The sequence below is a fragment of the Colletes gigas genome, unplaced genomic scaffold (genome assembly GCF_013123115.1).
Source record: "Colletes gigas isolate AHSC1104 unplaced genomic scaffold, ASM1312311v1 Colletes_gigas_Sc00004, whole genome shotgun sequence".
Lineage (NCBI taxonomy): Eukaryota > Metazoa > Arthropoda > Insecta > Hymenoptera > Colletidae > Colletes > Colletes gigas.
The window spans coordinates 2,072,219-2,097,506 of NW_025106633.1; the positions used below are offsets into that span (position 1 = coordinate 2,072,219).

The 25,288-nt window shown below is 40.1% G+C and overlaps 1 protein-coding gene across 7 annotated transcripts in view; it reads left to right on the plus strand.

The window, feature by feature from the left end:
- The window catches only part of LOC122405291 (poly(rC)-binding protein 3), a 136,978-nt gene that overhangs the window by 50,268 nt on the left and 61,422 nt on the right, over window positions 1-25,288 (plus strand). For 4 of the 7 annotated variants that reach the window (XM_043409932.1, XM_043409936.1, XM_043409930.1 and 1 more), the window contains exon 2: window positions 496-559. The exons of 1 other annotated variant lie outside the window; for it this stretch is intronic. In XM_043409932.1, the coding sequence (XP_043265867.1) occupies window positions 516-559 (44 nt within the window). In that variant the 5' untranslated portion in view covers window positions 496-515. Of the gene's footprint in view, window positions 1-495; window positions 560-24,671; window positions 24,901-25,103; window positions 25,246-25,288 lie in introns of those variants that run through there. 2 more of the 7 variants (XM_043409934.1, XM_043409937.1) reach the window with 2 other exon arrangements.

A 25,288-nucleotide genomic window follows, 5' to 3' on the forward strand; every position in this document is an offset into this window, starting at 1 on the left:
CTAGACGAATGGCTAGCGAGGTATGAATGCCTAATTGAAAAACCAGAGGCGCATAGCTCTCCACTCGAACAACTAGGTTATCATAGGACTCTAGTTGGGCCATTAAGTTAACATGGGGTCTCTAGCTGGAACTTTGGAGTGTTTTGCATCTCTATTCGTACTGCTAGAATTTCATGCATCCCTATGTGGACCATCTGGTTGTCTAGATTCCAAGATGGATTGTTAGAATGTCTCGAACTCCCGTTTGCACAACTAGATAACCACAGATCTGGATGGATGTACGATATTAAGCTCTTTTGTTGAACGATTAGGAAGCTTTGAATCAGTGCTTAATCAAGGTATTAGTTATGGATCCCTAGTTGAATGTCTGCTTAGAGCACCAATGAATCGCTACTTGAATTTGAATAATATAATAAGATTCTTCGTTATTCCTCGTAAGAACCCTCAAGCTTTCCATAGAGCTGTACTTTAACGCATCATTCTTTTCTGTTGCAGGTAAGAAATACTTGTAATTCATGTTTTACCTGGTAGCTGCCACAACTCAAAATCCCTACTACGAGTAAGTAAATTCGTTAATAATTATTACCCGTCGTGTGAGCCATCTAGAACCTTAGGAGTTTCTAACTTCACATTTTAATTCTAATTCCTCGAAAATGGTCGTAAGGCAACAATTATTCTTAGAGGACATTTTAAAGGTACAAAAACTGCATTCAACAAATTTATTGCTTAACGTCCCTCCAGTTTCTTTTGGCACAATTTTATTTTTAAATAAAATAATATCGCTGAAAACATAGAAATGGGGTGCATGGTTGCCAACGCGAGAGTTAAGTTTGCGCGAGGGTGGGGGGCGCTAGATCCTCGAAATCGGTGAAAGACGCGCGTTTCCGTGGTGACGGGCGAATCAACTTCGATTCACGAACGAACGATGAAGAATAAACAAACTCCTTTCTTCAGGATTTTAATTAAGCCCCGAAAAGGCTAAGTTCCGGGCACAATAGCGCCGTGAGACGAAACGCCGACACCCACTGTCTCTCTCTTTTCTCCGTCTCCGGCGAAAACTGCCGGAGATAGAAAGATTCAGCGGAAACTGGTCCGTCCTCGACGGTCGAGTAATTATCTAATCGACCGCTTCCGCGGACAATATCGCCGGTTTCTTTCGTCGTCCTCCGGTTTCTTGGTAAACTTCCGTCGCCGGTAGGAGCAAAAAGAACCGGAGGGACGATCCCGTGGAAGGCCAACCGAGGCAAATAAAAATGTTAATTACGAGATTCGGTTGCACTCGTCGCGAAGAACTCTCCGTCGCGTCCCTTTCATCTCGTAAATCTCGCGGGCCTCGACGAATTCTTTGTACACAACGCCCGACTGGACCTAGCGCGCGCGAAATCCTGGCTTTGTGAGCGGCCCGGCTCTTCCGAACCCCTGAGCCGTGTAATACCCTGGTCGACAAGCCAGCGTTTTTCCGCTTATAACCTCCTCCAACGAATCGTTCTCCCCCGAAAATCCCGTGTTCGAAAGTTGCGCTAAATTATTGGGTCGAGTCGTAAGTAGCTGTTGGCTCGGTTGGATCCTGAAACTTTTTGGGAATTCCAAGCGACCTGCAGTCCCTTTTCACCATTGCTTTAAAGGGTTTCGGCGAACGTAGTAACGGAAACGGAGATGTCAACGCGTCGTATAATATTGCGGGAATTCCGGAATAATAATAGTGCGACGGCTGTAGCAATAAAAGACACGTGTAACGTTCTCGGTGAAAGTATAGTAGCAGAACGTATGCATGGAATTGGTTCACCAAGTTTCGAGGGTACCAGTTTTCAAGATTGAAGTAAGAAAAACGTGCAAATACGATGGAGATACCTTTTCCATGCATATCGCATTGATACGAAGAGCAACAGGAACTTTTCGTTATTAGAGTTCCACTTTATCGGAACTCCTAATATCGTTCACGAAAGAATGATGGATCGGTGAAATATACTTGTGCAGATACAACATATCCCCTGTTCAGATAGTCTATTATAGAGTTTTTCGTGGACGTTTTTCCCCCGGCCGTTTGGTCCACCCTCCATGTTGGACTTAACAGTCAGCTTACCAAAGGGGATGTCGTCACCCAGTATATTTATATGATTTTTCGTTTCAGCATTAGAGCCATTATATTTTTAATAATTATAGCTGCTACTTTGCTACCAAGTAATTGTAAGAATGTCAAATACAGTACCAAGAAGATCCAATTTATTTGCTCTTCGACTTCGGATTTATTGGTTATCAAAGCAATAAAATTATGGCGCTTCGACCTAGATTTGCCAATGGATTCGCGTCATAAACATTACGTCTGTGGATTTACATACGTCAATGAACAAATGTAGTTGCAGAAGAAAGAATTGCTAATTTTTCAGATATCCCAATTTATAATTTTCCTATTAATGGAAACTCCAAAACTAAATTGCTGTGTCGGTCTAATTTTAGTTGCTACGGTTTCTAACTAAATTGCTATTTTTCCATATTGAAAAGCGAACTTTGTGTCAAAGTCGTGGCGCAATTTTCGGAACGCGAGCGCTTACAACGTCGCTTAAATAAACTTGAACTGCGATTCATTAATTATACGCGTGCATAACATTTAGCCACTAAAGCGTTACGTGCTGGCAATGTTAATATGCGCTTTACTCCGGCCGATATCGAGCCCCCGTTAACCTAATTTCAAATCGAATTTCTTCTTTCAAGAGATATTGAATTTTCCGGGTATCTGAAAGGTATATTGAATTTAATAAAATAAAAACGAATTTTCTATTATTCAGAGTCTATTATTAGTCTATTATTCTGACGCAACCGAATTTTAAAAAATAGCATATTTTCGTGGGTTTGCAAAAGTTCGTTTTTTATTTAATGCCACGACCGTTTAATTTGCGCAAAAATTATTTACTCCAAGGCAATTTTGTCGACGCTTGCTTTAATACCCCGTTTCAATGAAAGAGCCCCGACCTTTTACGAATTTATGAAAAAACATTGAACTTTTAGTTAATAATATGCAACCGAGTTTTCTATGCATTTAGAAGGTTCATTTAATTTGGCGGAAATTGCATTTCCCTCGAGCTTACAGAAAAAATGAATTTAATATAAAGCATATAGTGTATGTAAAATATATATTTGGTAGATATATTTTCATTAATGGCGTCCACTTGACCTGACAAAATATGGAATTCGATTATTCATCGCGAAGATACACTTCGAATAATTTTTCCCGAATTTTTCCGTGATGCTTAACATTTTCATTCTCCCGCGATTCATGATTCATAAGAAGAAGGTTATAACTTTAGAACGCGATCTTAATATTCCCGTCCTAAAGATACCGCTGCAGCGAAATTTAAAAATTCAAGGGAAAGATCCAGCGGAATAAACGGAATTTATTTCGTGGAAACATTAACATTGGTCGAAGGATGTTCTTTTAATTAATATATAGGTAGAACAAGAAACGATCGTGTATAATAACTACTGAAAAAACAATTTCGCGTTCCGCGAAAATTTAATCAATTTTCCTTGATTTTCCTTTCCTATTTTCGGACGGGAAACATTTTTCAATTTGGTTCGTTTCGATACCGTGATCCCGAAGAAAATAATCGAAAAATTCACGGAAATCGCCGGCGTAAAATTAAACAGGAAATTCCGCAGGAGCGCGGCTCGTTTTATGTACATCGAGCAGGAAATCGAAATTATCGAGTTTTCTCTCGCGGTAACAACCGTTTCGATCGTCCAGCCGGGGGTAAAAGAAAAAGGACGAAAATTCGATCTGACAATTCGCCCCGCGAGCACAGAACACGCTGCTACGGAATTTTCAGCTAACGAATTTCTATGAAAAAACACAGCTTGCGTGTAATTTTATTATTCGTTATCGATCGACAAAAAAAATTTGATGTTTCCGGGAAATCCGATTCACGGGTATCGACAAGACAAAAGAATTATTCGTGCAAAATCTTAAAAAAATATCCTGAATCCTCGAACGAGCGACCGCCATTTTGAACTATGAAATATTTTTATGAATTACAACAGGGCGGAACGTTAAAATAAAAAATAGAATATTTATATGTTTTGGAACTATATTCTTGCTAAATGTTTGAACGTTCCTCGTTGGATGGTTTAATGCTCTTAGCTTAACGTTTGAAACTTTAAATGGCTTCCGTTGCATGTTTGAACGATCTCAGGAAGAATCTTTGAATGTTGTTGTTTAAACGTTTGAATTTTTAAACACTGTTAGTCGGAAGATTGCACGTGTTTCCAATGAAAGTTTGAATTCGTTCTCATTGAATGTTTGCATAATTAAAATGAAACGTTTCAGTGCGTCTTGAATACTTGAAATTTCTAAATGAACGTATGAATGTTTAAATGTTTCTAGTTGAAAGTTTTAATTCATTCTCAGAGTCTGTCACCAGAGAACAGTTTGAATTGATTCTTACCGAATGTTTGTTAATTTGAAACCCAAGTTTCGAATTTTCTGAATATTTCTAAGTAAATGTTTGATAGTTTGATTGTTTCTGGTTAAATATTTGAATGTTCTTAATTAATACAACGTCATTGGAAAGCAATGCAAGTCTTGACACACTTTCTCAATCTCAAGAAGCCAGTAGAAAAGGAGTTCGTTAACAAACCTTAGAACATACATAAATCTTTTGTTCCATTACGGTGCTTAACCCAACAACTATTGAATAAACGTTCCAATGTTTTTACTTTCGAGAGAAAGAATTCGTTTAAAGTCTTTGTCTTTGCCTCGTTAATTATAAGTTTCCATATTTGGTATTCGTTAAATTACACCTTACGCTACTTTGCCCTCTGTTTTTCTATCGTCAGCCAATATTTTATTAACCGAAGGTAACCGACAATGGATGAAAAATTTATCTCGTAGATAAATAAACGACTCGTTCGACCACGAGAATCTTTACTTTATTTTGAAATTCCTGTGCTGCGAAAAATGTTATTTTACTTTATTTCGCGAAGGGTGGCGAAAGGTTGTGCATCGCTGACGCAGCGAGTTATATTGCGTTCCATTACCCGTGGCAAATTGCAAAGTTATATTAGAAAAATTTACTTTATCAGGGTACAGTGACCCAGTGCGATTAATTAAACTTAATAACAAAGTCCATTATTTCGTAAGCTTGCACGGTCTAATACGCGCGCGGAGACACCGCGTCGCTTCAAAGGCGGGCCTCTCTCTCGTCTTCTCTTTGCCCAGCGAGAAATCCCCATTCATCCTTTTCCGGGGTAAAGAATTGTTTCAAGGGAAAAGAAATTGGACAGTGAAAGAATAAGATAGCAGACGAGACAGAATTGTTCGGGAATTACCGAGCTTACGCCGGAATAAGGGATGGAGGATCGCGAGTACGATGAAATGTCCGCGCCGTGGAAAAAGAAAGGGATAAAGGAAATGACCCGTCGAATAAAATTCTCGTTAATGAGAACATTCGACTACGGAGTGCTTAAGAAAAAATATAAATATACAAACATAGACAGGGTGTTTCGTTACAGGCGATGAATATTTTAGGGGATGATTCGACGCGTCAGAATGGGACGACAATTAAAAATAATTCGTGTAATATTTTTTTTAACAAGGAAGATTCTTTTAATGTCTGCAAATAAAATTTTTATCCATATATTAATTTTGTTTACGATACTAAATCTTGAGACGAGATTAGAAAACTTGAACTTATAGTTTCGTACAGTATTTAAAAAAAAATATTTTCTCTTTAATGTAACGAGTTTTAGAATATATTTTTATTTAATCTTGATTACAATTCCTCTTTTATAAATCGAAAGGTAGATTATTTTCGCATGTAGAATCGCCTCTAAGAGATTGTTCGCGTACAGGTGGACGCGTTGTGTATATTTCTACATATACGTATGGTATTTAACAAGAAATATCTACATATATATCAAGTCGCATTTTTTGCGCCCAACCGATAGAGAAATAACGATGGTCGTTAGTCTGCCATAAAATTCGGAGAAGCGAACGCAAGGATGCCTCGCCGAGAGAACCGGAAGATTACTTTCCTGTCGAAGGCGCGGAAATGAAGAGTCGCGCGCACCATTTACGCTTTAATGCTTCGTTAAACGCGTACCAGTAAAAAAAAATATTCGACGCAAAGAGGGAAACGTCGTAATATTAATAATAATTTATTTCTTTCGCCCACTTGCTCCTGATTTTTCGTTTTTCTCTTTTCTTCTCAGATATAATTTTCAGTTTAGCATATTTATTTTGTTGGAATCGCAAAATAAATGTAATCGATACAAGCTTTTGTGAAATTGTTTTATCAGATTTAATTGCTCTTTTACTGGAATCCAGTGACATAGATATACAGGGTGTTCGGCCACCTCTAGCAAAAATTTTAATGAGCGATAGTAGAGGCCAAAATAAGACAAAAATCAAGAATACTAATTTGTTGGTGGAAGCTTCGTTAAAAAGTTATTAACGTTTAAAGTGCCGCTCTTACTGAATTTTTTTCTCGAAAATGCGCAAGATTTCGGGGGTATGTCTATTCACCAAAAATGACTGTAATTGAACCCTACAACCGAAAATAATTTTTCCACAACGATTTGCAATTTTTTAATTTTCTCGAATAATTTCACACATTCTCTATTTTTTTTCTCGAAAGTGGGCAGGATTTCGTGGGTATGTCTAATGACAAAAACTGATTGTAATTGACCCCCGCAACCGAAAATAATTTTTCCACAACGATTTGCAATTTTTTTTCTCCGTTGAAAAATTTAGGCACCTAATTGGATTTTCAGTAAGGAATTTTTTTCTCGAAAGTGCGTACGATTTCGGAGGTATGTGTAATGATAAAAAATGATTGTAATTGATCCCCGCAACTGAAAATAATTTTTCCAGAACGATTTGAAATTTTTGAATTTAATTGTTAATAACTTTTTAACGAAGCTTCCATCAACAAATTAGTATTCTTGATTTTCATCTTATTTTGGCCTCTACTATCGCTCATTAAAATTTTTGCTAGAGGTGGCCGAACACCCTGTATAGCTTTTAATCCGCTTTACAACAAATCCTACAGTAATTTGGGGTACTCCATCAGTATAATAACAGAAAGGAAGTAGACAATGGGATTAAAATATTACATTTCGATCTTTTCTCGAAATCATGTTTCAATAAATAAATTATTATTCTTTCTTTCAAGTGTTTAATATGTTTGCGGATTATATTCCCCTGTTTCATTATTAAACATTTGTTTTTCCATTCATAGATTAATTTATGGCTTTGAAATACGAAACCGGACATGTTTATGATTGCTTGGGAAATTATGTATTTTGATTCAAATATAAACAGATCGCACAACGTTATGCGATAGACAAACTTACGTAAAACGTTAATTAGATTACAGAATTAAATTCATAATAGTTAATATCGATAATGTATTTCATAATAGTATTAATTAATATCATCATTTATTTCTAATTCGTCTTATTTATTAATTAATATTTTCCTTTATATGAATTACTTTTTAACCGAACGTTATGAATACTGAACTACATGTGACGCATATTATCGCATCCTAATTAAGCACGCCTCCATAGCAATGACTATCATAGTGCAGACAGAGCACTGTCGATGAATATTTTCTATCTATTCTTCGTATCTGGAGCTCGAAAAAAGTACAAATACCTTTCAGTTTGATATTATAATATGTAATTTCACGTCATTATAAGTCTCTCTCTTAACGATCGTTAATAGCGTGATCACCTTGCTTCTTTCATTCTTCAGGTTTCTCTTGTTAGTGTTATTTTAGGAGAAGTACGTTTAGCTTGTTAGGTATTTGTAGCTCATTATAGGAACTTCAAAGGTTTTAACTGTCCTCGCATATAAGGCGTCCTAAACTGCACGTTAAAAGTCGGGAAAAATATGGAAGATGATTCTTCGTTCGAAAATTAATCCTTTTAATAGATCTAACATGAAAGTGCTAAAATTTCTTGTGGAATATTTGACAATGTTCGATCAGAAACTGCTTCTTCCGAGTCATTGGCTTTGCTGAAATGATCGGTTTAAAATGAAAATGTCAAAGAGAGTATAGTTGGAAGGTAAATGCGTCCGTACATAATACTTCTATCGATACATGTATGTATTATGTACAGGTTCTGCGCTGCTTGTAACCTACATATTTGATAATGCTCACTCGGAGACTAAGCACTCTAAAGTCATTAATTCTACCAGAATGACGAGCTTAAAATAAATAGATCGAAGAAAATGTTATCTGACAGTTTGTTCGCGTTTTTTTAACCTAACTCTCTTCTACATTCACCTTCGACTCAATTTCCTTCAAATGTAGAGTTCGTTTTAAATTTATTTTTGAATCCTCGACATCATTTCATAGTTATCTGTTTCTGACAACTGTTAAACTTTGTTGCAACTATGATTCGAAATGTAAATCCTGTGGGAACCATGTAATAATAAAGTACCTACATTGTATAATCATAGCATTTACGTTTGTAATTTATCTACGAATGTTGCATCCGAAGTTCGTCTACAGTGATTCGTTAATTAGCTCGCTCTCCAACAGTGTGATACATCTGAGCAACAAATTTTGATTCGCCAGAGGACAGGTTTCTAGTTCGAATCGTTTATAAATACATTTTCTAGCTACTCGCGTAACTAAAATAATTATTTCTGCTCCTTTTATATACTTCTTTCGTGTCATTATTCGTTCCAAATTTTCCCCTTAGGTATCAAAGATACATTCTTCCTAATTTTATTTTCTTTTGCAAATTAAGACACGGTCATTCTTTCGTTCGAAAGTTTTTTTACACAAAGGATCGTAACTTCGTACTGCTTTCTTAAGCGACACTTAAGTCCTCCACTCCTTAATACAACTCATTTGTCGGACGCGCAAGCATCCACAAAGAAACAACTTTTATTACAAATTTTCTACTCAAAGGGAATAATAATAAGCCACCTCCTGCATACATTATTAAAATCTCTGCTTCGAGCACAATATCCATCAACCAAGGGCTTAGAGAACTAGCCCTCTAGGAGTTCAAACAACGTAACTTCACAGAAACTTTTAATGTAGCCATTTACCTACAGAAACATCATACTTTCAAACGAGGGGTCTGGCAAACGAGTTGTACTCGATATTCGCTGTTAAATATCGTCGATTGATTGTTACAGCGATATAATAATCTGTATTGTCGCGGTGGTCAAATTACAAATATAAACAAGTTTATTCCATAATAATTTTAAATGTTTAAAGATCTGCGGTATCCCCCAAACGATGGAAGCTCTTTAGTAAATAAAATATAACATATTCGTTGACGGCACACTTGTTGGAAAACACTGCTCCAATTTAGCGTTTCAACGCGACTATATCAGATTAATTTGTGGGGGGTAGATAGTGCAATACTGCATCATGACTGCTGCGCTACGAACAGAGTATCGATAAAAGCACGAGCTTCGTCGCATACCAACGCCCAACAATGCTTTACCCCTAACCGGGAACCATCCCTGATACTGTATACTCCGAAAGACGCCATTCCACGGCGACTATAAAACGAAGTGAATCAAAATAGTGGTCTCTTGCAGCTATCTGATAAATAAAAAGTATTCACAATTTTCACCCAACGTGGATATAATCAGCTGGTATAAAGGGTGTTTAAAACGGACCCAAACCTTTACGTTTGCATTTGAAAGTGCATCCATGGATTATTCTCCGAAAGATCGTGGTCAGAAGACAACACAAAATAAGGGACGAAGCCCCACGGATTTCAGAGTGGCTTCGAGAGTAAATCTCGTTCCCATCTTCATCGTATCCCGGAGTTTAAAAGGTTAATACCGTCGCCATACGAGAAACGTCTGCTGTGCGAGATAGCACCAGTTCCTTGGCTTTTCCCGTACACAGAATGTAAAGAAAATATTTGTTGCATTTTACAGCGACACGTCTACAGAATTTGCAAAGATTTGACAAGAAAATCTATCTCCAGAATTCGTTTTAACTTTAAAATTCAAAATTTAGTTTTTCCTTTTCAACGATCCATCGACGATACTGTCAATGGATTTCTAAACTAGCTCAGTACTTTTATATAGGAACTAGCTGAACAAATCGATGAGTAAAAAAATATGATCTTCGTACGATCTCCACCAAATTATTTGTCGCCAATTTGATTGTTGTCCAACCCATTTTTTGATATAGGGGACGATTTACGAGAAATTCGTATTCGTGGGATTAACTGTAGGTTTTGACCCATCATTTTTAGCGCGTCCTGTATTTTTCGGTCTGCTGGAAAGGGTCGTTCGCGAACGTCGTGATTTTAATTCAGGATTTCGCGTCTTTGGTCGAGTGGACCGCGCGACGACGCGCAGACACAAGCGGGGGCTATTCATTCCCGACGTTCTTTCGTGCCGCCATGATGAAATCCACCGCTCGGTTCCGTATCTCCCGACAGAAAGCAGCGACGTTGGTCTTGGTTCACGGATGTCTGGGAACTGCGGCGAATTTAATAACCCCGGTTCGGAGCAGCTTTTCGGAACGAGATGAAGTTGAACTCGCGGAGGTTCCGCGAACTGAACATATGTAAGACTGTCGAGTGGGAGTTTATGCGGAGGGCGGTTTGGAACGCGCGCGCGCGCGAGCCAGCGAGGGTTGAACTTATTCGAAAGTGCTGGCTCAGGCGCGTGTAGTTTTGGCCGGATGAAGCACGAGTATCCGAGTTGCAAAACTCGTTACGTATAAATAAAAAGAGTCTTCAGAGGAGGACTTATTTGTTCGCGATAGACGCCGCTGCGCGCTTTACGAGGGTAAATATGGTAAAACGGGAGGCCTCTGCTCCGAGGTAACTCGAAAGTATTACTGCTTTCCGATTTTTTCGATCGGGAGAAAAGAAACTGAGAAAAACGTTGCAAAATTTTGAGAATATTACGAACACCGGAAACTGATTTTATTGAATCAAAAGCTTGGATACTTGGTGTTTGTTACTTGACTATTAACGTTGAAAATTTATTTTAATTTGTTATATCTTTCGAAATACTTTTCTATCGTTTCAACGCGCTTCTAGGTAAGTTACCATTCGCATGTGTCTAAATAAAGACACGTTCTTCGACGTCAATTGGTCTGTCAGTTAGGGCCACGTTTCGGACGTCAAAGCTGTTTCCACTAGAGCGTCCCCGCGATTTTAGATGGTGCGACGACTGTCATCAGGATCTCCGACGATCACGAATTTAAACATCTTGCTTTTGATATGATTTTCGGACGCCATAATTTAATTGGCACATTCGTGGCTGAAAACGAAGTTCTCTGCGTCGAGTATATTTCGAACATTAGCACTAACTACCAAATTATTGATTTTTCCTTTAAAGTAAAGTGGAACAAAATTCTGTTCAAATGATTGATAAAGTTTGTCACTGGCGATATGAAAATGTCACGAAATAGAAGATAAAATATTTACAGAGTAAATCTACTGCAATTAGCGAAAAACAAAAACACGTGTTTTTCTTTAAAGCTACGACGTGTCCCAAAAATAGCACTCTGACACCTAGAAGTACCTAATTCTGTCCAGACACGTGTGCAACATACGTAGGATTAGTTTCATTATTCAAACACTTCAAATATTTTTGTTATTCATACTATGCAAAATACGATTACAAAAAAAATTACAGCGTGCTAAATTCAGGTTTCAACTTTGTTTCTTTTTTACAGAAATTTAAATTTGAAAATTGACAATCCTGTGTTCAGCGTTTCCCATTGAAATGGGACAAAAGTAATCGCAACTGAAAACGTTGGTATTGCGTCAGAGTTGACCCCATTGTGGAATTCGAAAGGTTACTTTCAGATCGCTATATTTATCGTTGCTTGTCGTTAAAAATTTTCAATTAAAGCGACGGAATTAAATCACATATTTATTAACGTTCCTCCGCTACGGATATAGACAGTCAGTATTCAATAGCTTCGGTTCGGATAAATTTCGAATGGCGTTTTTGATACAATCAGGAATGTAGACATCGTTGAGCAATTTTTATTTCGAAGAATCATCATTCGATCGACAACCTTTTATATTCTTAATAATATAAACCCATAAATCTAATTCTTGAGACCAGATTGGACCACCGCATTCCACATACCAATATAAACCTCTTCAGCTGTTACTATTTTTATTCGAACCAAATAAAATTTTGTTCGGTTGCCACTCATGTTTTTTACGAAAAATATGGACCACTTAAGTTGCGAAAATATTGGTTTTAAATCATACTACGAGGCTTCAAACAAATGAAAGATTCTGCATGCATTGTAAAGGTTCGGATAAAAACAAGTAAATATAATAAATAAAAATGGAAAATATTTTCAATTTGATAATTCTCCATCAAAATATTTGTGAAACATTTCTGAACCGAGGGTTGACAAAGAATAGTTTCGCAGCAAATAGAGGACTGCATTCGAAAAATATTCAACGCGGAAGAACGGTTTTCAAAATTCACTGTGCCAGAATGCAAAAGGCGAGATAAACGGGTTTTTAAATAAACACGATCAGATTTGCAAAGGGAGAGCAGTCGTCGACGAGCGGACCACGATCGTTTCGACCGATAAACACGTATATAATTACCCTACGAAATGTTAGCCACGCTCTTCCATCGTTAATTACCGGTGTCGACTAATTAGCACGCATTGTTTGATCGGAATTTCGCGACGTAGTGACCGAAGATATCGAGTTACCGGAAAATTTGCAACTAAATGCGTCGTGCTGCAGTGAGTCGTCGGATGAAACTTTCGTCTTCGCGCGGGATGAACTTTCGACGGCGTAAACACGACGATGCGAGGCAATACTAATTACCATCTTGAGCCTCGTAGCTCTAGGAACAACGGAGATTAACTTCGCTTTAATTGCTGGTTTTAACGAGGAAAAGACAGAGACGCGGGTAGGAAACGGTTGCTTACGCGAGGATACAAAAGAAAGGAAGACTCGTCCATGCAAGATGGAAAGAGTCTTGGAGCAAAAGTAAGGTCAAGCAGTCGGCCATTCGTTCGTGTCACACGAGTCAGAAACTTTATTTATCAAACATAATTATATTTTTGGCTCCTACAATCAACGATGCAAGATAGACTAGATTGCAATAATTTCTTAAGACACGGTACTCGTGCAAAATATACGTTTTAAGGGTAGTTTTGCCGCAGAAGGCGCGGAACAATGCGGCGAAATCATCGCAGTAGATATCTTGAACGAATGAAAAAGTCTGCCACAATCACTTAACAGTGAGTGACATGGATCCTGTTAAACGATCGGTTCGAATGCCGCAATATCAATACTCGACGTGCCAGAGCCGTGGAATCTATCATGCACAGGCAATAAATTTCATCCAATTACCGATCTATTCGCAAATATGCCACAACGGGCGAAGCTTAAAACGGGAAGCAGTTGTTCTCTGTATTGATCGATAGCAATCAGCGACGAAATTCCCTAAAAATACACGCGAACGGAAACGTGGAAATTACTTGATGAAATTGTGAACGCGATAAAGTCCAAATCTTGAAAATATAATTTTATAATCCTATGTAACGAATCCTTTGCCCACGAGAAGAGAAGTCCCTTGAGACGGGACCATTTATTATTCCAATTCATCGAAATTCGTTGTTTCTATTTAGTAAATAAAATTTCGAGTAACACTTTGCACTACCTCGTTTAACGAATCGTTTGCCCGTGAATGCCAAAGTCCCTTCGGGAGACAGGATTTAGACAAGCTTGTCCTGCCGACAGAGCTTACGGCGGGACTATGCATTATTCCAATTTCAAATGATTGAAAGCGATAGCTTCCGATCAGTAGCATTCGCAGCTTCAGCGTTGAATGTTACATTCTACGCGAGGATGTCTCCATAAATCTCGGTTTGACATTGATTCGAAAATCATCAGGAGATGGAGTGGATGAAACGACGGACACGGAATGGAAATCCGAAGTCAGACGCGGAGAAACGGAGTATATGCGGAGATTAACCGTAATGGAGGATGAGAATTACGTGATTTATAGGTCGGTGCTCCTACCCAGGAGGGGCACAGGCAAACCAGAACAGAATACCACCAAAATTCTCAGCTTTCGGCCCGTCAACGTTTCAGCGTGGTTAATGGAAACCTTTGCGAGAGCCTTGCGCTGGAGAAACAATTTCCGGTAATGAAATGGACGATAGGAGGACTTAGATAAATGCAAAATCGTTGTTTTCCTTCCCTGTGCGCTGACTTGTTCGTTTTAACGGCGTCTACTTCAACAGAGTGCATTTCACAGAAGACTTGTTGTGGCATTTGAGGGATCCCCACAGTTTCGAGCAAAACTGAAATTACTTGTCAATGTTTTTCTAATTAAGTGCAAGTTTTAATCTCTTCGGCAATCCTTGACATTCTTGATCGCCTTGGGAGCCTTACAAGCTTGAACCAAGTTATTGAAAACCCAAAATATCAGCTGACAACTCCAACTGTATTCACTATGTTAAGTTTGTGATATTGATAAAAATTATACGTAAACTACGCTTTATAAAAAAAAGTTATAATCTTTGGAGATTGTTAGAAACACATGGAACACCCAGTATTGGCCACCAGCAGGTAAACGCCCTGTACAAAGGCGCGTCTCTTGTCAATAAATCTTTCGTACGAGGGCATACGCTCTCTACATGATGCAGCAACCAGAAGCGAGCAATCTTTCTTCTCCGTTGCCTTTTTTTTTACGTTTTTCGCATCACTTAGTAGTTAATATAAAGACGGTCCTCCTGTTAATAAATCCTTCGCGTAATAACATACGCTCCCTACGTGATGCAGCATCCGCGAGAGCAAGCAATCTCGGAGCAGAGAGGCAGGAGCCTTCGCCTGAGTTTTTCAAGAATTTCACGGTAGCGACTCTGATTAACTTTCTGTCCTTCGGGCATAAATTTCTCGGGAACAACACCCGGACTGCCGAAAAAAAATCCTTTTTTTTCTTCGTTTCGTGGTCGTAAAATAATTCTTTCTTTTCTCGCGCGCCTAGAAAATCGGAGCTCCGATTTTAATTTTGTCGGGCACGGAGGGCGAACGTGCACCGGCGAATATTTTCGTCGCTGTAGCCGGCTCGTGACACGCGTTAACTACTTGCGCGAACAATGTGGAAATTATAATCCACTTAACGAAGATCCGGACTCGTTAGAATTTCATCAGAAGCATCTGCTGCGAGGGACGGGGCACGACGACGTTGCCCCAGGTTATTCCTAACGAGGCCTGATTAAACAAGTGACTACATGCTTCCCGGTCAAGGTACCGGCGGGCTAACGGAGTCCAGGGAAACCTTAAAACTGGAGAGCGCCCACGGAGAAGAAGCAACGAACGGGGTAGAGGGGCACGAGGCGAGAAGAAAGGCGAAGAAGAGTCGGGAACAATGCCTCCTAGATGAAAGAGTTTGCAGGCCCCGGGCCAACGGATGCTTCTCTGTATTCTGCTCTCTCTGTGCTCCAGCCGTGCACCGTGGATGCTGAAACGCTCACAATTAGTCAAGCGAATTGAAACAAAACAGTGACCATCGTTTTTGCCGAGCCCCTTTGAAACTCTGCGCGCCCGAACGAGGAGTCAGATGCCTAAAGACTCGCGAAAGATCCGCGAACGCGTCCACTGGGGGGACGAACGAAAATGTTTGCTCGGGGCGTGTCGTAACCCGGGTGTTTTTCCGCGAAATGTACGACATTGTTCCGCGGAATAACTTACCTCGGACGTAATTCCGTGTTGTTTCGAGGAATTAAGGATCGGTCCGGGTCAGCAGCTCCCGTCGCTTTGAAACGCTCGGATTGCCCCCCGGAGATTATTCTTGTAAGACGGAGGGATCTGAAATTTAGAAAAAGAGAAACGAAGGGATTAACCACTTGCAATAGTTATCGTGTTATGTAAATAAACGTTGCTTTCGTGGTAAGGGTATTAGACTTATATTAAAAAGTTAGGTGGTGAATTTCAACCCTTCGAGGTGTACTTGAGACGCGAGTTGTTGGAATTAATTTTCGTTTAGCGAACTGTAGCAGTATGTGCTTATTAAAGGGGATTATGAACTATAATATTTTGTATTTAGCAGTGTTTCATTTCATTGTTTGGTATGGCTTTGGAGGTTTTCGCTACGGTGAATAATATACAGGGTGTTCGGTCATCCCGGGAAAAAATTTTAATTATGATTACAGGTAAATTCAATACATCCCCTCCAATAATATTTGAAATAGTGTTAGTTCGGTTTATTGTTTCAAGCATTCCATAAATAAATTACCCTCGGACTAATTTTAATTTCTCACCCTGCTGAACTGTATTGATCTTCTATATCAGTGGTGGCCAACTTCGTCACGATGAAAACCACATATCGCCTATTCGATATACTCGAGAGTCGTGCCCTCCATTGCAGGGTTATACAAATTTATATCTCCCTCGAATTATATTCCGACTTTTCAAATATAATTTAAAACTGCTTTAAAAAAAAAGTATCTTTTTTGCTTCCCTTCATATTTTGTTATTTCTCGTTTCTCTTCTCCTCCCCCATCGGTACAAATAAACGATGTAACCGTTCGCGATGATAAAAATAAATAAAAATAAATTAACGCGAACGACGGGGGTTCTACCGCGGCTATAAAATGTTCGAATATTAATTGATTTGCACAGCGTCGCGTTGAATTCTGTATGAGCCACTCGTGGGGCACTCAGCGGCGCGCAGAAATCAGCCAGACGATCGGCCGTCGGTAATTCCGCGTCAGCTCATTAGAGCGAGCCTCATAAATTGTAGAAAATTCCCCCGACTTGATATTCCATAGATATCCTACGAACGGGCTGAAAGAACCACTCGTTCGACCTGACTGGCAGCACATTCACGCGTCTGAAAACTCTGAACCCGTGGTCCGCGGCGAATAGCGGTTCCAATAACCGCGCTCCGAGCTCCAATAACTGTACGGATTATCCCAATATCGTTCCCTCCAGCTGCCTTTCTGATATTTTTTTTTTTTCTATTCGCCCCTCCACCTGGCGGTATCGAGCCACACGGGGATTCCTGCGACCAGGTCGAAATCTTGTCGCGGTCGCAGACGACGTCTCGTTTCCGTCGACCGGGGGAACGCTCGTCGGGGGCGGATTTCTCGGCTGAGAGCCTCTAACTGCGGAACGAGGGGGTTGGGTTTGCCTGGGAGCGGTCCTCCAGCAGCTTTCATCTCCGCGGCGGCGGTTCCCTCGGACGATGCGTACACCGAGGTGGTATTTGTTTGCGCGACGCGAATCCCCGTGTCGGCGTACGAGCAGACGCCCAACGTTCAGAGAGGAAATGGAGGAGGTGACGAAGGTGAAGCGGCCGAGGTCGGGCTCTATTTCTGGCTTCTCAACCCCGTTCTCGGGGCTTTTCGTTTCGCAGTCGGTGTTACGTGATCCGCTTGTCTCCGCGAAGGTTAGTCAAGCGAAAACCTTAAAATTTAACGGGCCGGTTCCCGTGTTTCGTGCGGACTTCTGCCGTATCGCTACCGTAACTCCGATCTCTGAGGTCACGTGCCTAGTTATGGCCGCTCGAATCCGTGGCTCGAAAGAGACTCGAAAGTTCCGGGAAGTTTCGAATCGCTTTGGAGATTAGTCGATGCCAGAAGGTCTTGGAAGTCTTCGCTGGACCGGCGTTGGTCAGTTTCGAAGCCTCGATAGGACCTGTCCCCGTTGTAGGTGAATTGTACGAAAATTTTAGAATACTTGCTTTGCACGCTAGGAATCCAAAGCCACCCTCTGCAACTCTGTATACTTCTAACGAGAGATGGAGGAAAATATTCGAGTCTACCACTTTAATAATTTTAGAGACACGTGTAATTGAAGTTACGTATTTACCAATGCACTTAAGGGGGTAAGGTGGTTTTATGGTACCACCTACGGGCTTCGTAAACGTAGTTAAACTGTTCGCCATCGGAGCCAACAACCATGGTTGGAGGGTTGGTTTTGAATCTGTTGCTTTCGAAAGTCCTGGTCAGTTCGAAAGTCTTAATCAGCCTTATCCCCGCGAAAGTTAGCCGAACGAAAATCTTATAATATAACGAAACCCCTTGTTTCGTATAAACTTCTATAATTTCATTGAATTCAAAGCAACCCTCTGCAACCCCGCGTGACCCCGAGGTCACGTACTTATGATCGTACGAATCCGTGGCTCGAAAGAGATTCGAAAGTTGCAACTCTGTGGAGTTTCGAATTACTTTGAACATTTATTCGATACCAAGAGATCTTGAAGTCTTGATTGGTCTTCAGAGTCTAGGACAGTTACCGAAGTTTTGATAAGTTTCGAAGCCTCGATGGGTCGCTAGCTCTTAACGAATTCTGAACATTTTGCACTAGTCGATAAACAATATCACTCAAATCTTTTTTCTGAATCTCAAATTATTCAGAAGAGAAAAATGAATTTGTCCGAAACCCTTTGATATACGTTTTAAATACGCTAAATTTCAATGTTTATCACGGTTTGTTGCTTTCTTCCTTGACGTAATTAGAGACCAGAGAATTCGAATTACAGTCAAGCAAATTACATTTGTACCGTGGAAACTTTCGTTCCAACCTTGTAGGAGTATTTCACCAGCGCGCATAAAAGTTCCTAGATTTTTGTCCGTTGCTATGCGTCTTCAGGAAAAAGTCAGAGGGATGAAACGGTGGACAATAATTTTGCAGTCTGCCACTAAGTCTGGAATTAAGTTTAAACCCCCGGATTAGCATTCTTTCCACGTATCAGTATGCGGTCAGAGTTAACCGAGGTTTAAAGTGGACATAATGGAAACCAAACGTTACATTTAATTTCGATTGTTCGAAAACAGTGAACGTTAACTCCATTATGTTCATCGGAGTGCGCTGTATTTAATTCTGTATTTCTAAAGCCGTGTTCTTCGTATCTTTTAAAATTGAATTCGGTAATAAAATACCAGTTTTCACGGTGTTTGTAACGCAGATTCAATCTCTGGTATTCGAACGAACCGGTGAATAGCTCGAACGATCTAAAACAGTAACAAGTTTATTTTCCCGCAAGCAATATTCAATTTTTAATAAATACAAGGAGCGATATTCGAAACGTATTCCCGATGGGTTCGATGACGAAACAGTTTTCCATGCTGCAGAACGTTCCGGGAATTGTGTCGCGGCCGATGGCTCGGATATATCCCGGGTTCTAACCACTCAGAAAATATTATACGTTTCCTCGATCTGCCATATTGCGATAGCCGCGTTCCGCATCCCCACTGTTTCGATATCAACGGACCCGATGTGTGTTATTCGAAACGTTACAACTGTCCGCAATTTTTCAGAGTGCAGCACGAACGTACGCGAAACCGAAGAGATCGTCTTTGAACTTTGCCATCGGCACGTATCGCTGTGTTCTTTTCTATTCGTAGCTTCCCATCGCGTGGTTTTTCCCACCTACGCGTTAAAAGTATTAAAGGGTGCGCGCCTAGCCACGGGACCGATCCGATAACGTATTGCCTAACAAGTTTAACGCTCACAGTAAGATAAAATCTAGGAAAATCGTGAAAAGAGTCGAACTACAAAAATCGTGGAACAAATTTCTTTTTATATTTTTTGAATAGATGTCATCTAAATCCAGAAAATTCCAAGCTAGGTAGTGAATTTGACAATATTATTAGCTTTTTAAACCATGTATAAATTTTCACAATGTTGCAATTATAGTAACTGCAACCAGTTTTGTATGTTTCTAGTAATTGCATTGTGAAGTGTTTGTAATAAAATAGAATAATGGACGTAAAATAATACCATAATAATGAGAAAAGTAGAATATAGCATAGGTGATTCATGAGACAGACACGTGCCTGTTGTACAATGGACGTAAAATATTACCTTAATAATGGCAGAATTCAGACTTAGATGCGATGTCTCACAGAACAGATTCGCCGCAGTGGAATGGACTATAATAATACCAAAGTAATGACGGAAGTAGAAATCCTAATATATGTCTCGCAAAGTAGGTTTGTTTCGATGAAGCGGAGCTAAAATAGTATCAAAGTAATTACGAAATTCGGACACGGACTGTAACTTAACAAGTTAACTAAAATCGCGGATATATTCGTACGAATATACTTGCAACTATTTAAATTACTTTCAAACCAGTCGACAGTGTCTTTAACTAAGAATAATAAAAATTATCAAGTGCATCCGTCGTCGTTCTGTGGCATTTTATATCTAGAAATATTTTAAGTACAATTCCTGAACGGGGAGCTAAGAAGCAGACTTTATTCCAACCTAACCTACTATAATAGATTGTAAACATGTTTGTCGTACGCTGTACAGTACACATAGTCCACCTTTAAGGTTAAAATTCTCAGGCAATAAGGTTTCCCGCCTTTGATCGTTGAGCGACGACGAAGCTGCGTGCTCTACCGACTGAAAAGAATTCATATCTTCGTTATTTTATCGAGTTTCCGCGTGGGACTAGGTGGAAAATTTTCTTGGAAACTTCTACTTGGAAAGTTTTAGAGAAAATCGATTTTTTCAACCTTCCACGGTTATGTAATCCCTTACGACAATGTTTTTCAAAGTGGAGAGCGCGATCTCGAAGTGCACACTTTACGATCCGGAGCATCAAAAGATTTTTCTTTAATTTGTATCTTTATAGAAGAATATACTCGAATATATTTAAAAAATCTGGTGAAACATCGTCGAATCGTAATTAAATTCTCAATCTCGGGATGCAGTTCTTGGAATCCGCGGAGATATTATCCGTAATCGCCTTGGAGAATTCTCCGCAACGAAATGTCATCGAATAACTATTAAGTCCTCATTTGGCATATCGAAGAGATCAATGATTAGAGAAACATAATTATCCTCGTTTTTCTTGTGCAATCGAGAGGCACAAATGAATTACAAACAATTCCCTAAGAAGTTTTCAATCTTAGCGATGGTTTACATTCTTAGCAATCATGGAAATAAGGTTGCAATTACGCGTTGAAACCAAATTCGAACTCGACGTTCGAAATATTGTATAGATCACAAGCACAGTATTAACTCCAATAACTTTCAAAATTATGATTAGAAACTAATCGAGTGTTTTAAAATCCGTTCAAGCAATTTTACACTGTCCTATTAAAGAGCCTTTCGAAAACTTTCATTGCATCGAAGCTGTCGTCGACGCCATCTTTGCGTGAAACTCGCGGCCACCAGAGCGCGAAAAAATCAGTTCTCCTAAATACTTGAAGATAAAAAGTCATTAATGATATTCCATCGATAACTCGACGTCGTTAACATATTATTAGATATGCATTGTTCTTGCCTGATCACAAATATGTACAGAATTTTTATTTTACTAAATAAGGAAACATACCTTGATAAACAGGTCATTAACGAACATTCGGAGCAAAATGGGAAGGAAAAATTCCGTCTTGACGTAAATATTCATTGCGTAGAAGTACTTAAACAACAGGAGAATTATCGTCGGCCGAATAAGCGATTTTCGTGGCGCATTTGTTTAAACGGTGCTCCGTCATGTACACGTGTTTGGCGCGCGCCGTTTAAAGCGTGGCATAATCGTCGAGAAAAGTGCTTCCTAACGAGCTCGCTCTTTTGCAGGTGTACCAGAAGTAGTGGCGGTCGCCGTTAGTCGAGATCGAGGTTCCATTGGCCATTGCAAACTGAATTTCCAATAATTGCTTTCCGCGCAGCCTAAAATGATAATTAAATTCCTGGTCACGCTATTACCCATGGCAAGCTATTGTCGTCATAATGGCCTTTCAGTGAACACCGTAGGGGGAAGTCGCGGGGTTACATTTAAGGATGTTCTGTAAACAACATCCTCGTGCACAGTAACGAACAAACTGAACGACCGTACGTTAATTAACCACCTAACTGCCATGCGTTTGCAAACGTGCACACCAACGGTGTTTATGCCAACTATATGCAACTTAAAATCGAAGATAAAATGAAGAGACACTGGGTAAGAACCTCGATTATTGCGCGAGAGGCTCGTTCAAAGTGTGGCGTCGTCGAGCGGAGATGATTGCTGAGCAACAAGGTTAGAGACGCGATTTCCTGCAATAATCGAGGTTCTATTGCGAGTACTTTAGATCGTTTATGCTGCTAGTCTTATTTACACCGAACAATTACGAAAAACAGTTATTTATAAATCAATAACATTGATAAAATTAAACACAAAATCGTGAATCTAATCTTTTGAGTTGTAAGCTATTAATTTAACGCCAAAATGTTAAGAATAAACTTTATCGTGCTATTTGAGATTGAAAGCGGGGTCCATACGCGTGGGGTTTGCACGTTTCACTTCGGTCCGTTTTGTCCCTGTGCTCACGGCGGACAGCTGCGCGATATGCCCGAAATTATGGGGCGTGTAACTACGCCGCAAGAATATATGTCACTCTATGTCAGACTGGGTGAAAGAAGCCGCGGGACATATTGTTGTCGAACAGCCCAGCAAAAGTCACTGTCGTTTCGTGTATTCGTGGAACTAGCGACGGAACCTAGAAGCCTGTTTTGACACCATCGATACACTTACGTTTGAAACTGATACTCTTGTATGAAGTAGAATTGGAACAGGGTTGGGCACATATCACATTCTCGACTGTTATTATCAGAAGGAAGTATTTCTGAATGTCAAAATTTGATTTCCTACGGGTAATTCGCATTTCTAAATGTTTCGGGGTGCCCAGAGTATTTAAAAATGCTTAGTCGAATACCTAGATAAAGATTCATTTGAGGACACAGAACATTATGATTATGGTAAACCCATATTGATTGACGAATAGAAATAATGCTTGCAAGTCTTATAACCTTTATTTATTCGGAGTTATTCGAGTAACCCGCAATTCTGACATTTAAGGTACATCGTTATATGTATTATTGAAATCCCAGCGATACTCGACGAAATTATTCATACAGAATGCCTGGCATTTAAATTGCATCGATACTTCAAGAAATGTCAAAAAATGCATCTCACTGATGCCAATGGAACCTCGTTTCGATGTCCATTTAATAACTCGGCGCAGTGCTTCGGATTGATACGTATCAGTATGAATGAGTACGTAATTGGATTCTATAAATTCCATCATTATGCGATGCCGTGGAGCTTTCAACAAAACGTAAAAACGGAACTAGCTCTCCACCGTGGAGCGTTCTTTAGGCTTAAACGGTGTACAAAGGAAGTTATGGATTAAAATAAATTGAAGGTAATTAAGCGACGAAAATATAGAAGTAATTGCAGCGTCGAGAGAAGTTGTCTCCTCGCGCAGGGGTGCATAAACGGAATCCGCCAAAAAAGTTCGTACGGACATATGACCTATTTCACATTGTCTCCAAGTTACAGCCAGCTTTGTGTTTCAACAGTTCTGAAGCTGGGTGTAGCTGATTCTATTGAAATGTTTACGAACAACGCTTTGTATCTCGTGTATGACCTGATTATTCTGTATACAATGCCTCATAGCGTACTGTGAGTCTTTGGAGTTCTCTTGAAAAGAATACATTTTGCCATATTTTAAATAAACGGACACTTCGAACGAGCTATTTATCACGATTCAACGCCTTTATTACGCATACGCGAAAGCATGTCCGCGAATCGGTACAAAAATAAAATGATTTTGCATGACATTAGAGTAATGAAACGAGTGTGTGTGACTGTTCGTTCATTAAAAGCGTTTTCTTCTTACGCGGCTGCTGGCCGACTTGTTCTCCCATTATCGAGTTTAATTCGACAACGTTCACGTTTACACGAATTAGTCGTTTCGATCGGGAATCCTTCGGCCAAATCGGAGGAAAGTTGAATGGCTGCAGGAACGAGTAGGGGAAACACGACCTGACGTACTTCCACCGGAAATTGGTCGCCAGTGCGCGTGGACAGCCGTTACAGACTGATTAGTGGCGCCTCATAATTCGGCGAAATGGTTTTAACTGGCCAAACCGATTGCAGTGATTACTGTAGATGCGATTTACAAATGATTATTATGGGCATTCGCGACGATTATTGTAGACGTTGATTTTCGGCGGTTTGCCCGGCCGGGTCACGTGCTGCAGTCGAATTTCGAATCGCTTCGTGAAATAAACGCTATGGGACGAGCATGTTAAATATCGTTCGACATTACCAACAATAGTTTGTTTGCAAATGGTATTGCAAGCAGCGCGACCGTTTGCATAATCGATTGTTTGTTTATTCGAACGGATGATATTGCGTTAAGTTGGGAAGGAATATATTATAAAATAACATGATTAGCTTTAGACGCGGACAAACGCGATAAATAGCATAAAGCGTAAACATAACATTTAAATAGCTTCAGATATAATGTAGGAAACAATCAAAATTGTTGCGTTGTTTCCAATTCATCAACGGGTAAACAGAGATTATAAATTGCATCAAAAACTGCAGATAAGATAATGTCGAAGAATATATACATTTGTTTATTTGATAGATAACAATGTTTTATTCATTTAATTAATTTCATCGTTTGAATAATCACGAGATCGCGTGCTTAATTTTTCGCACAAACACTACAAATAAAAGAACTTAGTAGTCGAGTAATATTCGAATATTTGAATATGAAAAATCTCGAGAATTAGTCGCGACCCTAGCTACGATCTATTTGGAACGATTTGAAATCACCGCCATATCTACGAATCAACGGTAAAGCGCGAACGCCATTGGCTGGCCAATGACGTGCCGCGAACAGGCTAAATAATCCGAGACGCCGCTGCGTGGCGTTAGTTGTGCACGGCGAACACGCAGCAGCGGCGCGCACAGCGCCGCGCATCGACGGAATAGAGCGAGACCGGACATAAGAGAGAACGAGGTAGACTCGTTCGCGTTCCGTCGAGGTGGTGCAGTTTTCCAGTTTCGCGTAGAGTGTAGTGTTTTTCTTCCTTTCCCCCCGTTTTCGTGCATCGAGTGTTGTGTGCGTCAATGAGGCGAGGCAGACCTGATCCCCGATGATTAAGGAGTGCATTTAGGTAATTAAGAATTTTCTCATACGGCCGCGCCCCATTAAAATGCGAACCTCGTCCCTTCGGGACGCCTCGCAACGAGGAACAACTACGGTGCGCCACCATAGCGCACACGCCGCGCCGGCGTTATTACCGTTCGTACGTTTACTCGGCATCGTACCGTGAATAACGTGCTCGAAATCGCGACCAGCGTCACGGGAATCGTACCGATCGACGTTTTCGAGACGGATCGCGTGTGTCGCGGAGTCGTGTACAAGGTGTGCACGACAAGGGGGAAAAAAAGTACTGTGCCGGGAAGGGAAGCGATTTGCAGCGTGGTGTGACGCCGCGTCAACGTCGATTCGTTCGAAGGTTCGTAAACGGAATCGTGCCCGAACGCACGATTTTTTCATTC